Source organism: Nannobrachium achirus (genome assembly GCF_963921795.1).
Source record: "Nannobrachium achirus genome assembly, chromosome: 21".
Classification (NCBI taxonomy): Eukaryota; Metazoa; Chordata; class Actinopteri; order Myctophiformes; family Myctophidae; genus Nannobrachium; species Nannobrachium achirus.
Genome location: NC_137828.1, coordinates 39422721 through 39439090, shown reverse-complemented (window position 1 = coordinate 39439090; position 16370 = coordinate 39422721). Strand labels below are relative to the sequence as shown.

Below are 16370 nucleotides of genomic sequence, written 5' to 3'. Positions count from 1 at the left end.
TCTTTCGGTGGCAGAAACACCAGCAGAGAACACAATAGTGTAGGCTGCCCTCTGATCTGTGACCTCCGACCCGTGACCCCGCAGACCCCCTGCATGCCCTGGGACCGCCCACCGCCCCGCCCCACCCTGCAGGCTGGAGGCGGGGCCCCTATGGGACAGCTGGCCTCCAGCAGCACTGCTAATTTTCATTTACTTTAGTTTCGAGTCTTTTTTTCTTCAATACAATTTCATACACATTTAATTTAGTTTGGGTCATGTTTTCTTGTCATCTGAATGTTTTTAGTTTTTTTGTCTAGTTTTAGTCTAAAGTTGCTTTTGTTGCCTTGATTGCGTCGTAACACCTGGTCTTACACTTGGTAGCATGCTGAAAATAGCAGATCTACAAGCTCACAGCGCGTTGTGAGCTTGTAGATCTGCTATTTTCAGAGCGCAAACACCGGAGCCGCAACCAAACATGAACTGTCTTTTAGTTCTACTGGATCTCGTCTCCACTAGTCCCTCCCTAAGATTTTAGTCTCATTTGCCTAAATTGCCAAATCTTCAATAGTCTTAGACTGTTTTAGTCATCATAGCTTAGTTTTATTTTGTTACTATTTCGTTTTCGTCAGTTAAAAAAAGGTAGTCAATGCACCACAAACCCTCTCTGTTGATAACACAGACAGAAACGAGGCTCTCACCATCCAAAGCTCTCTCTCTCTCTCTCTCGCTCTCTCTCTCTCTCTCTCTCTCTCTCTCTCTCTCTCTCTCTCTCTCTCTCTCTCTGTCTCTCAACTCGGTGGAGTAGCTTCTCCTCAGATTAACTCGGGAATCCAACCCCGCCTCTTTCTGAAACATGAATGCGTTGCAGGAGTGCTAGAGCACTTTGAGTATAGCGAGTTCAGCTGCATTAGACCCCCCCCAATCCTCCACTCTCTCTCTCTCTCTCTCTCTCTCTCTCTCTCTCTCTCTCTCCATCTCTCCATCTCTCTCTCTCCATCTCTCTCTCTCTCTCTCTCTCTCTCTCTCTCTCTCTCTCCATCTCTCCATCTCTCCATCTCTCCATCTCTCTCTCTCTCTCTCTCTCTCTCTCTCTCTCTCTCTCTCTCTCCATCTCTCCATCTCTCTCTCTCTCTCTCTCTCTCTCTCTCTCTCTCTCCTTGGCTTTCAGAAAACATCTTGAGAGCTTAGGGGCTACCTCTACTTCTCTCCCACACTCACACACACTTTCTCTCTGATGATTCTCTTTTTCTTTTCCTTTGGGGGAAGGAAAACTCAAATGAACCCTGGCAACAACTTCAAATCCTCTTTTAACCGAGAAAAAAGAAGACGCTAACAATAGTCTTAAAGTCTTAGAGGGGGAGAGAGAGAGAGAGAGTGAGGGAGAGAGAGAGAAACAGACTTGCATGTGCATTACAACACTACAGTGACACTACAACGCTGGCTATATAACTACACAGTACTTATTAAGGTCTGAAGACAACCAACTGTTGGAATCAGCATCTGGATATTCTGTTTTCTTTCTTTTTTTTTTTTTTTTTAAACAACTGGAAATAAAGGAAAGATATTTTAAAATACAGACCCCCTGCACACACGCATCGCATACGCATGCGCACACGCTCACGCACGCGCACGTGCACACGCATACGCACATGCACACGCACAAATCTACATAAATATTACGTCGAAACCTGTTTTTGTCAAAAAGAAAAATAAGAAAAGGCCTCTTGTGAAAGAAAACAGCATTTCGCATTTTCTGAATACATTATTTCACATTTCCCAGACCCCCCCAAAAACATCCTCGCTGCAAATTTTATGGAGAAACAGTTCCGTGGCTTGCGTCCAAGTCTTTCGAGGGATGAATGTAATAATTTTCAATCGCTCCAACCAGTCCAAGGGGAGCCCATGCATAAAGGGAGATTGACAGATGTGAGCTGGATTACTAGCGCCGCTTTGAACTCAGTCCAATTTGCGGTCTGTTGCAGGTGCTAAGGAGATTGATATTGCCGCTACCCTGGAGCACTTGAGAGACCAGCGCGCCGGCATGGTCCAGACAAAGGTAAGGTCCCCTGGATCCCAGCTACACATGGAGGAGATGCACTGGTGGGGGCGGGGTTTGGCTTCCTGTCATTCAAAGACAGGTGTGTGTGTGTGTGTGTGTGTGTGTGCGCGTGCGTGTGCGTGCGTGCGTGTGTGTGTGTGTGTCTTCTACAGTTGATTTAGTAAACTAAAATGTATTTTGGCAGGCCTTGATGGCATCATAATGACTGATTTTACACTTGGTTGCATGCTGAAAATAGCTGATCTACAAGCTCACAACGCGTCGCAGCGCAACACGTTGTGAGCTTGTAGATCTGCTATTTTCAGCATGCAACACCTGAGAGCAACCAAACATAAAATGACTCTCTTCTCCTCTAGTCCCTCCCTAACGTTTTAGTCTAGTTTTTATTTTGTTGACGAAATCATCAATATATTTAGTCGAAGCAGTCGACAAACATTTTTCGTCAAAGTTTTAGTCGACAAAATCAACACGCGTGCGTGCGTGCGTGCGTGCGTGAGTGTGTCTATATCTCGGCGAGGCGTTGAGAGCTTGTAGATCTGCTATTTTTGGCTAAAGTTGTCCTCAGAGGGATGCAAGGGTTCAAGTTGTTCATTTAAAAGAATTATCCTATTACACAAAGATTTGGAGGACCCCTAGGGGTCCCGGACCCCCATTGAAGACCCCTGGGTTAAACAACTTTTAAGCAATAGTGAAAATAGAATCTCTACAAACGCACACTATGTTGCATTTCACTATCAAGTGATTAGCGATATCTATCAAGTGGTTAAAAATGTATATATATATATATACGGTTATAAATTTATATATGCATAATAGATAGACGATGGCTTTTGCAGTTGGGCACCATTTTCATCTGAAAATAAAGACAAGACAAGCGTCTCATTTCATTAAATACGTGGTTTGTTACTTTGCCTTTTGGAACTACATTAATAGAGATAATAGTTCCTAATTTTCACTCATACACCTGTTCAATGCAAAACAATCACTGTAATGACCCTAAACAGAAATTGGTCTCATGCTCAGGAAATTTGATGTAAATTGCACAATTCATAAAAGTGCCCATTAAATGGAAGGGAAATAGGCACTGTGTTCGTTCCACAGAGAGAGCTAATCAAAGGTGCCGTATTAAAATGTGTTCCTCTCAAAGTTTCTGCATTTCTGTGAGCAGGGCTTTAAAGGACAACAAGATGAGTGTTAAAATGTTTTAATTTGCTGCTTTCTATTGTTTTAGCACTTGTACGCATGGTTGGGGGCATGCGTTCAAGTGGCATAATATGAGTTTTTAGACACAATAAGCCGGCAATTTCTTTGTTACCATTTACACCAGCCCCCATAAGTCTGCCCATGAAAGATTGCGGTACATCTTGGGAATGGGCTTATTGTATCTAAAAATACGTATTTAGCTACGGCCAGCATGCCCCCAACCTGGGAGCAAGCATGCAAATCAAAATCATTGAAAACACTAAAGTAGTAAATGAAAATATTTTAATACTCATCTTTTCTTTTCACTAAGACACTTTAGGGCTGTGTACTAAAGTGTTTTCTCTCATTTTCTCACACAAATTAGTGTAGGAAGTGTCTTTTGTGTCTCTCCAATCTTTAAAAAAATATATTAATAATCCTGATAATAATGGTGACAACAACCTCAGATTCCCTGAATTAATTCAGGGATCTAGCTTGTTAACAGACTCCAGCATGATTCTTCCAGTAGATGGTTCATTAATGTTCTGGTTTTACTGCCTCATTCTGCACAGCCTACTGCAGACGAGCAGTGGGCGGAAGGCTGTCTCTCTCCCTGTGTCTAAATGACGAGGCTAAATGGAAATGATGTTTGGGCGTATTGTTGATTCCACTTTGCAACTGCGTGCACAGACTGTAATGAGCTATGAAAAGGTAGAGAGCGGTCACTACCCTGACCGAGAGGTTTTAAGGATTGCACTACAGCCGATTATATTTCCTACTCCATGCATTTGGTTTGTTACATTTTCGGTTCCCCTCTAAACAACGTGGTTGTGGTAATTGGGCTGCAGGTTGAGCTGACCATTTTGTTGCTCTCAACATCCAACTGCTCCTTCTCTGCTCCTTCTTGTGCAACAGAGAGTGATCTCCCCCTAGTGGCGTAGATATGTGCAGCATGTTACAGGCCTCTAAGTTCAACACTTCAGAATAAATAGATATTGGTCTGTTTCTTTTCAACTCATATTGCTCAAGAGTCATTCATAGTATAGTCTAACTTTGAAAAAAACTCTTGGCCAAAGACATGGCCACCAATGAACACGGTATTGATTTGGTCCTCGGGCCAAACTACTGTATATGGCCGGCTCTGTGTGTGTGACACATCTAAGACATTGTTCCCTTCCCGACTCCCACACACCTCTCTCCGCTGTGCGTGGATCCTGCAGAGAATGAGCGGAATATATATAGAAAACACCAGGGTCTTCAGGGCAAGCATCGATCAGCCCTGTTGTGCTCCCTAAGGACCCCATGTGAGGCAGTCTCACAAACACGTTTGTGTGTACGCACACACACGCACACAGTTGAGAGAGACAGCTTGCCTCGAGGCTCCATTTTAAGACACCTGTCTCGGTCGATAGCGGTGATGGCGACTAAACCACGCACGAATATCCAGAGCTAAAAGAGAGACACATACTTTTATCTCTGTCTGTGGCCCTAATGCTATAGAGGGAGGTGGTGAAGAGGGTTTATACTGTACCACACGCAACAGTGGAATTCTGGTACACACACACACACACACACACAGCAGCCATACATCGAAAGGTATTGGTAGATATAAGCCGGCTAAAACCTTCTCCCCCTCTCTCTCTCTCTCTCTCTCTCTCTCTCACCTCTATTCCCTCGCCTCCCTTCCTCTTTATCTCCGTCCCCTCCTCCTCCTCCTCTCCCCTCCTTCTCGTCTTCAGGAGCAGTTTGAGTTTGCGCTGACAGCTGTGGCAGAGGAGGTGAACGCCATCCTGAAAGCCCTTCCTCAGTGAGAGAGGGCTCCACGTGGAACGCCCTCAGCTTCTTCTCCTCGCCGGCTGAACACACTCAGGGGCGTCGCACACAAATTCTGGGCCCAAGGATTTACTGCGATATTTGGTGCTTTAATTTTTGAAAATAGCAGATATACAAGCTCACAGCGCGGCACTCGGTGCCGCGAACTTGTAGATCTGCTAATTTTCTTCGTGAAAAAGGTTTTTGAAGTTTAAAAAAAAAACTATGTTTCTATGTGAGTGGTGCTCAAACTATTTCCTGTCAAGGACCCCCAAAATGATATGTGTTTGGCCACGGATCTCCATCTCAAAAAATGTAGTTCCAGCCCCCCCCCCCCCCCCCACACACACACAGAAGCAAAGTTTTGAGTTACAAAACAAAAACACACATATATTCAAATATTTGCACATTTCCACGACTTTTCAAATGTATTCAAAATCAAAGCTATTTTTGAAAAGTTAAAGTATAAAATAATTAAGGCCCCTCCACCTTGGGCCCTAGTAACTCAGTCCCACTTTCCCCCCCTTGTGACGCCCCTGAACACACTCTCTTCCTCTGCCCACACAAGACTGACATTTTCTCTCTGCCCTTCCCTCGCTCACTCTGCCTCCGCTCTGCCAGCTGCTCTCTCTCTCTCTCTCTCTCTCTCTCTCTCTCTCGCTCTCTCTCTCTCTCTCTCGCTCTCTCTCTCTCTCTCTCTCTCTCTCTCTCTCTCTCTCTCTCTCTCTCTCTCGCCTCCACTCTATGTACTTATGAATGTTGTGCCAGATATCACACCTGGATTCATATTGGCAAAGCGCCTCTAATCCAGGATCAAAGCATTCTTAAAAAGCGGATATGTTGCCACACATCTGTGGGTCTAGCAAAACCGTTCCATACATTTTTGGAACACCTTTCAACCTTTCAATTACATTATGTTAATATCAAGGGTTAGAATGTAACACGCTTATATACTGTATATATGCTTTGCTGAAAAATAGGCCTACTCCAAATGTATGACACAGAGATGTGATGAAAATGAGTGTGTGACTATTTGTACTAACAACATGTACTGACATGTTATGTATTGTCCTTTCTGTTCCATTTATGTTCTACTGAAAAGCAGACATGATAGTTCATACCAATTTTAAATGCCTGAATACTGATCAGATTCCCGTTGACTTCCATTATTTAAGTTAAATATTTCAAAAACTATAAAACATTGTGTACTTCTGAGGCCTACTGGCAGTGTGCACAAGAAATTTGGCACCGACCAGTTCAGTGGTTTGCGATATTGGCTCCGGACACACAGACAGACTCACAAATTCACAGACCCACAGACAGACCCACAGACTGAACCTCAAAGGTACGTTCCCACCAAAAGATAAAATATCTTTCTAGACGCTTGACTCACTCCACTTTGGTCGGGGATGTCGAAGATACTAATATTGCGGTGGGAACGCACCTTAAGGTATATATTTACACTCTGGGTTAAATCAACACCTATAGGATTTTAACATTGTACGAATGTGCAGCTGTCCTGATGGTATGGTGGGACAGTGGGACACGTATAGTGTGTAGGACAGAACTCAGAATTATGAGACGATCTGTCAATATGCATCCTGGTGCTCTTTTACTGTACTGTATATTGTTGTTACTGTCCTAGTGCCACTAACAGCTATTTTAGATGACATCAAGCAAAGAGATTTGTTCCAAAATGTGTCATTTTGGGAAGGGGGGGGGGGGACCCGGGGGAGATTATGCATACTCTGGTAAAGTTGAAACATATAACGGTACCTTTTACAAGATGCTTATCAAAATTTTATAGAGTAGATGATGTGTAATTATTGAGCTTATTGAACGATAAACGTTAATATGTGGCTACAGTATAGAGTTTTGGAAACAAACTTCTTCCAGTGTTTCTCTCTCTCTTTGTATAAAAACGACATATATATTATACGGTATAAACTATATATACTCAGCATCAGACACCTAGATGTTGACATGTGTGTTGTATTTGGGGACCAGAATATCAGAGTCCTGTGTTAACCCATTACTGTAAGATTCTACAAATGCCTTCTAAATCAGTAGTTCTGAAACCTTTTCGTGCCAAGGATCCCCTGATATATATATATATATATATATATATATATATATATATATATATATATATATATATATATATATATATAGTCGGTGTCGGGTGGAAACATTGTATGTCCAAAACCGTTTGATTTGCATGTATCACTTTAAAAATGATTTAAACTTGTGAAAACAGCCGATCTACAAGCACACAACGCCTCGCGGTGCGAGGCGTTGTGTGCTTGTAGATCTGCTGTTTTCACTACTTTTGTGCGACGGCCTTGTATGATGAAGCAGGGCTTTACTTTGCGAAAGAGCGTACAAATTTGAAACTTGGAGATACGAGGTTTCTGCCTGACAACGACGATATATATATATATATATATATATATATATATATATATATATGTATGTATATATGTATATATGTATATATATATATATATATATATATATATATATATATATATATTTGTCCAGGGACCCCTCCCCCTTCTGAAAATGTTTGGTGCCAGGGACCCCTAGGAGAGAAGATTTGTGTAAAGAAAGACAAAAAAAAAATGTCAAAAGTAGCAGATACAAACGGCACAAAATCCTAAGAGTTTTCTGAAAAGCGTATGTCGCTATATATACAGTATATAGCTAGAATAAAAATGTACACTGATGCTTTCCCGGTTTTAGTGGGTTAAAAGAGAGCGACTATTCACATGCCTTTCAAACATGTTGTATCCAATATTTTCTTTTTGTTGTTTGTCATTGTTTTTGCCTTCATGGTCTGTTTAAAGATTTCTGTTTATTTCAACAACAGAAATATACAAATTACAGAGATTAATTCTATTTAGAAATACTGTCGTAGCATTCTGTACAGATAGCAAATGTGATATATTTATGCAGACATGAACATTGTTGATATATTTTGTTTTGTCACCTAACTAAATGATAATATTGTGATTTGTTTGTGCATACATGACAGGTTATTCTCTGTGTGGATAGACAATGAATGACTTATGAATCCCTCTAGTGCTACAGTATCTCAAATATTTAGTCTCTCATGGAGAACGATATATTTTGTGTGGAAAAGTAACATCCAGGTTAACAATAAACTGTACAAGAGAATGCACATGGTTTGGCTTTGGTTGATTATGTTATTGATAATGTTATTTCAATATGAAAACGTCTCACGGGCAAACAGGACAGGAGAGAGCTTATACCAACGTTTAATGCCAAAGACCTATCCCCATAGGTTTTGCTCTGAAATACATGTTTTTATATAGATCAAAGTAAACGCTTGGCTCACTACCTCTGTGAGTAGGCTATTAAATGAAGTATTTCACTCAATGTGATACACTAGCAATTTTACATGAGGAGGGAACGTTCAATTGCCTTGAAACTTTCACGAAGACATTAAAGGAGTAGTTCACCCCCAAAATGACTTTTTTTCTATTGATTACTCATGCCATGGAGAGTAGAGTTCAATAATATTTTTTGGTTTTTGTCGCATTCCTAAGACAAAAATGTGATAACAATAAATTTACCCCCATTCATTTCGGATGGTGACCCGTTTCGAAACGGGTCACCATCCGGAATCAATGGGGGTAAATTTACTCAAATCAAATTTTTGTCTTAGGAATGTGACAAAAACCAAAAAATATTATTGAACTCTACTCTCCATGGCATGACTAATCAATAGAAAAGAAGTCATTTTGGGGGTGAACTACTCCTTTAAGTAAAGGGAACATAGAAAAGACTAGTATAGTGCCCTGAGGGACTCCACTCAGCAGGGTTTTAAAGCCTGAGTTATGTGGTGGTGCGGTGGTGTCACACGCCACAGTTGGCAGCTCTAGAAGCTCATCATGCTGCTTGTAGATCGGCTATTTTAAAACTAAGTACAAATCCGCCGCAATATCGGGGGATGAGGCTTCATGCACTTCCTGAAGCCGATCATTTGCATATGATTTGCTGGATGAACCGCCGCCACCAACAACCGGCAGCACCAAACCAAAAGCCCTGTTAATATGCCCCCCCCCCCCCCCCCCCATTCAGGTTGAAAAGCACACAGACCTAATCAGCTTAGAAATTACTATATGGAAACCGTAATTACGCATGTTTAATTGCTTATCATCTGACGGGTACAAGTTTATTAGAAAATGTATTCATGGTAATTGCTTCCTGAGGTATCTAGTGCCATTTGATATCCTGTCACATCTCCCATTTGGGAGGATTAATGCATTCTGAAAGAGTGAGCGTCACAGAATTAGATACAGCATGGTGCTCTTTGAGTGGTTGGTTTAACTCAAAGTGATTTTTAATTTAGGGATTTATACATAACTGTTTAAGCTCGGATAAGTCTTGGTTGCGAGGTACATCCAATCAAATTCAGCAGATCTCAACTGCCGTGAAAAGCGTGGGTATTTCACCGGGTTAGAGGTGACTGGGAAATCGTAAAACAGCCGTCTGCCTTCGAGACAATGATGCCGACGTGAAATACTGATTTGTTGATTTGATACTGAAAAATGTATTTTAGAAAGTGTAAATGCAGCATAAAAGCTGATGAATCATGGTTGTGACGTGTCGTGACATGAATGAAATACGCCTTACACAGAAATACACAGCTTGCTTGAAGTGGATGAATAATTCTCCAAAGAGCCTGATAAAAAAGAAAAAAGAATGATGTGGCTCTCAGGATCCACATGGGAACTGTGTGGATCTCGGACTTCATTGGGCCAAATCATGTATGAATGACATTGGTCGTCTATGATTGACATAATTGTTATCTATGTCATATGACTCCAAATTTGGGGGGAGCCCCATTGACTTTTATTATTACAGTTACATTTTAAACATTTTAAAAAATGTGTAAAAAACAACTTATTAGTGGCAGCGGTTTGTGAGATTAGCTCCAGACACACAGACACACAGCCTCTGACAGAGCTATAGGCCAGGGGACCTAAACTAGCCTGAAAATAGCAGATCTACAAGCTCACAACGTGTCGCTGCGTTGTGAGCTTGTAGATCGTCTATTTTCACTACTTCTTTACAGAAGTTGAGTTTCCTTTTATTTTTTATTTTTTCAAATGTAACTCTTTGGGGGATATTTGTGTGTTTGGGAACCAGTGCTATAGGCCATAACAACTCATTATGCGCTAAAAAGTAACAGCACAGCTTCAGGTCACTAAGACGGCCACTACATAAACCCAGAATGTTGAGTGGGCTTTCTAAGTGGTGGAACGATCTCAGTGAACCCTGCGGGGCTCAAACATGTTCTTTCATGATCTTTTGCTCGGCTCTTCACTGTTCCTTGTAATCTCACTTGGCTCTTGAAGTCTTCCAATATACACTTGCAATGGTCTCGTTTGCGTCCACAAGCATGGCCTCGGCAGAACACAACCTTGATCCTATTCAGTGGCCCCTGTATAGAGACCACAGGTTTTCAAAGTGGGGGCCGCCAGGGATTACTGAGCCCCCCCCCCCCCCCCCCCATCAGCTCTCCTATAACTTGACCTTTCACAACATCCATTTTGGGTCTGAATCTGAGCAATGGTTTTTGCTGTTGCACCAGGGAAAGAATACCACCTGCAGATCATTCAACATGATAACATAACAAACATATGAATTCCCCATAAAGAAGTATGTGGGGGGGACTGCCTGGGAAGCTTTCCATGGAAACATTCCAGGGTTTTCCAGAGAGAAAATCCTTGTTTTCTTTTTTCTTTGCTAGTTTTGTTGGGAGTGAAAGGGAAGCAGATTGCAGAGGCAGTACCTCTCATGTCTAGCCAAGGCCTTGATACCTTTGATCAGCTTGAGAAACAAACATGCTTTTAAACAAGTTGGCAGTGATGGCTATAGTGTCCCTCTCTTCCTCTTGTCTGCTCGTCAATATGCTGATCCTGAGTAAATTGATCATGCTTGAATAGTTACGCTCCCCCCAAGCTCATGCAATGACTTGTGGGTAAGAATGTAAACTACCGCCGTGTTGTTGCAAGACTTTGTTCACAGGCGGCACACTCCAAAACATGAGGAGTGATGTATGAAACATGTTGAGTGACCATCTTTTAATGAATACAAAATAGTCCAAAGCGGTACGTAGCTCAGGCACATCAGAGTCTGTTCTGGGGAGATTAGGCATTAACTAATGTAGCTGCCATAACTTGTGTGCGCACACACACGCGCGGTTAGAGGTTTCAAGGTGTTCAAGGAGTTAAACTATGTTCACTTGTATTTTGGTATTTTGAGGACACAAATTATTTTAGGTTGCGTTAACCTCCTCTTTCTAAATTGCATCACGATAAAATATTTAAAAAATCTTATTTTAAAGGCATTCAAATTTTCATGGTCATGTTGGTTTCATGTCATATGAAAAGACAATTGAATTGAAATTAAAATGACAGAACACAAAACAATTTAGTTTGGTGAAGGGGGTAGGCTATATGGATTCAGAAACCAGGAATGAGGTTCTTAATCCAAAACAAACTTAAGAACCAGTGAACTAATGTAACTAATGTACGCATGAATTAGAGGAGTCCTCAATTGGCTCTGAGAGACTGTTTATAAGCTGCGATCTGACTGGACCAATAGTCTACAGAAACCCCCATCAGGGCCCACGTTAAAACCAGAAATGTTGTTTCCTATTAACTTTAGGCTTAGGAGTTGAGATTAAGCTTGTTTGCTAAAAGTTTACTGTTGAGCTATTTGAGTAATTGAATTGAATGAGCGAAACTCGAAATGGCTTTATCCAAAAACTCGAAATGGCTTTATCATTTTGCTAAGTAAGTAATTACCATAGTTGTCACAATCATCTTCTTTAAAACGCATTTCTATAAAGCTTCAGCTGGACAGTTCATTCAGACCATAACCCCTCAGGCCCTCACCTTTACTTATCAGGAAACACCTTGACGGCATGGGAATTTAACCTGCAAACTGTCCGTAGCAGAGGCAACCTATCAAATGGTAAATTTGTATAGCGCCTTAATCCAAGGGCTTTACATAGATTGTGCATTACATTCACCCACAGATTCATACACCGATGGCGGAGGAAACCATGCAAGGCACCAACTAGAGGTCCTTGAGGGGTCCTTGAACAAGACTCTGAAGTCTTGCTCAAAGACTTTTCGGCATGCAGACAGGTGGAGCCAGGATTTGAACCGCCGACCTACAGTATGGATCATTGGAAAACTTGCTCTACCTCCTGAGCCACAGCCACCCCAATCTAATACACCACGCCACACCAAGGCACCTTTGGGCCCTCAGTCTTATGATGATTTTGAGTTGTTCTTTTGTATTTTAGCCTCGGAAATTCCAACGTATTCCAACATTGAACACTAGGCCGGCAGGGATTCAAACATGGAACCTCTGTGCTCAATGTGACGAGGCATGTAAAGAATAGAGTGAATCGTTCCATGACATTCTGTCGCTCTCAGCAGATGTCTCTTACGGTTGAAGTGTTCTTTAGTACAGTATGTTAGCTTTGTGTTGGTAAAGTTGAACCACTTCAGCAGTGAACTACAGGAGGAATGGGACTTGAACTGCTGCTGCTGTGAGAGATCTACCGTACAAATACGCATTCTTGTCTTTGTTCGATGCTACAGTAAGTCATTCTTGTCTTTGTTCGATGCTACAGTAAGTCAAGAGTTTAAACACCTCTCCTGTTTAAATGAAAACCACATTTGAAATACAAAAAGTGAATGTGTCAACTCAAATATTTCCTAGCGTTCAAAGCTCAGGTGTTTGAACTGTATTTAATGAGCAGTTAAATTAGGCCACAGCTATAAATACTAGTTTATGAGGTTTGCTGAGAAAGGTTATTGGGGATGTTCAGTTCAGGAGTGGAGGGCAGCAATGCGGAGTTCTCAGAGAAGGGACATAGAAATAGGCAAAGCCGTCAATCAAAAAGCAAATATCTCATTACTACCCCCATCCCCGGTTCCTTCTTCCTCTCTCACACTCTGGTTATTAATGGGCACACGGCAACTATGTTGACATTTTACACCGTTTCATCCCTGTCCCATCATGCATCTGTGGGGACCCTTCCTGGCATTTTCACTTCAGTGTCTGCGGCGGTGCTGACCAGTGTGACCCCAATACCGCTCACTGTCACTCATCATAAGTGAGTTTATCAACACACATCTAATCGCCGACACTCTGCGGGGACCTCCAGCCATTTGCATAGTGAGATTGCTTTCTTTTTGCTCGGCTGAGAAATCACCCTCCTTTGCATAATTATTAATGATCAAGAGGCCGCTAACAAACGTGTCAGAGGATATTACCATGGGGTGTACAACTGGATTCTAAAAAGGATTTGTTTAGTGACAAGCGGGAAAAGGAGGGTAAATGACTATAACTGAGCCTGGAGACGATGATGGATATGCAATACACTGTGGTTAGTGAATAGTTGGTCCTGTATGTAAAGATTTGGGGTTTGTGATATATTTCTTTAATTTGACAAGTTTTATGAAACATAATAATCATATAACCAGAATCAGAGAGTTTTTGCATGACCAAAGGGGACAATTTGCTTGTGCTTTGCGTGTGCGTGTGCGTGTGCGTGCGTGTGCGTGTGTGCGCGTGCATGCGTGTGTGCGACTGTGCGTGCGTGTGTGTGTGTGTGTGTGTGTGTGTGCATGTTTCGCGATTCATAGTGTGTGTGTGTGTGTGTGTGTGTGTGTGTGTGTGTGTGTGTGTGTGTGTGTGTGTGTGTGTGTGTGTGTGTGTGTGCGTGTGTGTGTGTGTGTGTGTGTGTGTGTGTGTTTCATAAAATGGCTATTTATGTTTATCAAAATTATACATAGACCATCACCACACAAGTCAACGATCCCGAAAGCGTCCAGTTCTGCAATGTGAGGCGATGCCATGCAAACTTTGGGCAGGTATTCGCCACTGAACACAACACACAGTGAGATGTGTTTAGTTCATGGACTGCACACCTATTAACCTGCCGTCGTTGGCGTTGTTAGACTCTATGTCATGTTTTACAACAGACACCAGGGTATAAGAAGAAACCAGCATCAGGATAATCACAAGCAATAGGCTACACAAACAAGAAAAACAAACAAGCAAAACATTTAAGTAGGAAGACTGCATGTATGACCAATAAAAAAAGATGAATCTGATATTTATATGACATCTATAGGAAAACACTATCCTCTCAACCGTGTAGCTCGGCAGTGCACCTATGATGGCAGCAGGCCCCATATTGTCAGTCATCTGTCCGTGGTAATTACCACTTTTACACTGATGTGCGCTCTATGGCTGATGTTGAGTGTCAATAAGAGAAGTGTTCCGTATGAACAGTTTAACTGTGTGCCACTTCATGTCGTTGCTGTCGGGCAGAAACCTCTTATCTCCACATTCAAACCTTTTGTGTTTTTTCGTAAATGAATTGCTCATACTACAGCCTCACACAAAAGCATCAAGTGCAGATCCACAAGCTTGAAACACGTTGTAGATCTGCTACTTTTGCTGCTTTTGAATTTGAATCCTGAAAAGTAACGGTTTTGGACATACAAGGTTTTCCACCTGACAGAGACGATATGAAACAGCTGCACTCTTCACGAGAGAAAAAAATCATAATAAACTTGTGCCGAACATGGTTCAATTGTGGGGTTGACATATCCTTCCCGTGTCCTCTCCTGCTAAACACAGAGCATGCATGTATACTCCATGTAATCTAATAACATGATATTAAAAATGCCCACAGCGGTTGTTAAAGTCTAAACTGCGCGTTTGTGCTAAGATAGATGACCTTTTGTGAATTCTAATTAGGCCTTTTACACAAGCTTCGAAAGCACAAATACGCCGTACCAGGTGGAACAATAACGAGCAAAGTCTCCATTGTTAAATGCTTTTCTTACAGCGGCACCAAATGGAATTGCATTAGGTATATATTCCATAATATATGTCTTATCATGGCATTAACCGCATATACATGTTATTTTCTCCCTTTGTTGCAATTAAGGAACAAAAGGGTAGAAAGGGTCAGAAGGTGAATTGTATGTTGAACCTTTCCTATGTTTTGGTCTTTATCTCTCTGAGGTGCGATTAGTTATTATATATTATTAGTGTGGTTGTCTATAGGGTAACCTGCAGGCTATTGTTCTTCTCCAGCTTTATTTCATCTAGAGTAACCTTTTCTGTAACCCCCAAACCCCAAAAGTGAATTGAGTTCAATGGACATGTTCTATCCCCTTTCTGATAGGACAATATAATGTCTATTCAGACAGGACTGGTCAAGCCTCATGTGACATCACAAATATAGGCAACTACACTTTCTAGTTAGTGCTTCATCATGTGAGGGTGTCGCTTACCGAAAACAGCGGATCTGCAAGCCCCACAACGAGTCACACCTGCGACGCTTTGAGATTGGAGATCTGCTAATATTCTGCGCTCAACACCACTGTATGATGGAGCATAAACGAAGCATGAGAGCGGAGGTAACACGTGTCGCTGCTCATTTCAGGAGGTGACGGATGCCCAGCCTCGCATGTCACATGACTAAGAATAATCATCCTAGGTCAGGCGAGGTCACAGCCGGTCCCCCTTCTGCGTCTCTCCCTCTGAAAAAAATAACTGATAATGACCTTTGACACCGCCCCTTTGCATGAGAATCGACGTCGGTATTCTGCTGTTCCCTATAGCAACCCCCGGGACCATGCAAAATGGCAGCCCCAACAAATCCATTTCCCCCCCCCCCCCCCCTTTTTTTTTTTTAAATGAACCCATACAGAGGTGTTGGGGGGGGGGGGGGGGGGTTGAGTGTAGCGGGAGGTGAGGTGGTGGTGGGGTGGGGTGGGTTGGGGTGCGTTGGCTCATCTGCATTACAGATCAGGTTGCTTAGAGAAAAATCAACCATCCATGATTCATTACATGTTTCCTGCTGAGCCTCCATCCTAGCAACAGTATCCCAGCAACAGCAACAACTCGCTGCCACTGCGGCAGCCTATCAGGCGCTTTGATGCCTGATCAAACTTTGGCCAATGGAAGACAGAGAGAGAGAGAGAGAGAGGCGGGCATGAAGAGAAGATGATGATGTATTTCCTGATGCATTTATTTGGTCATGGTTGTCATAGGTGTGTGTCCACATTGTTTGTACAGTCGGTATGCACGAACATGAGTCGAGCTCTTGCGGTATGTGTGTGCGTTTTGTTCATGCACGTTGTATTTCTCCCCGTATATTCTTCAAGCCCTATATGATGGATTATAGTGATGGGAAAGTACTAATTTTTTTTACTTAAGTATCGATACTGCAATGTAGAAGTACTCCGTTACAAGTAAAAGTCCAGAA

General features: G+C 42.1%; 1 protein-coding gene across 1 annotated transcript in view; it reads left to right on the top strand.

The window, feature by feature from the left end:
• The window catches only part of ptprn2 (protein tyrosine phosphatase receptor type N2), a 258049-nt gene extending 252881 nt beyond the window's left edge, over nt 1-5168 (top strand). The window contains 2 exon segments of the mRNA XM_080751763.1: nt 1962-2035; nt 4960-5168. Coding sequence (XP_080607889.1) covers nt 1962-2035; nt 4960-5031 — 146 coding nt within the window. The 3' untranslated portion in view covers nt 5032-5168.
• The last annotated feature ends 11202 nt before the right edge of the window (nt 5169-16370 follow it).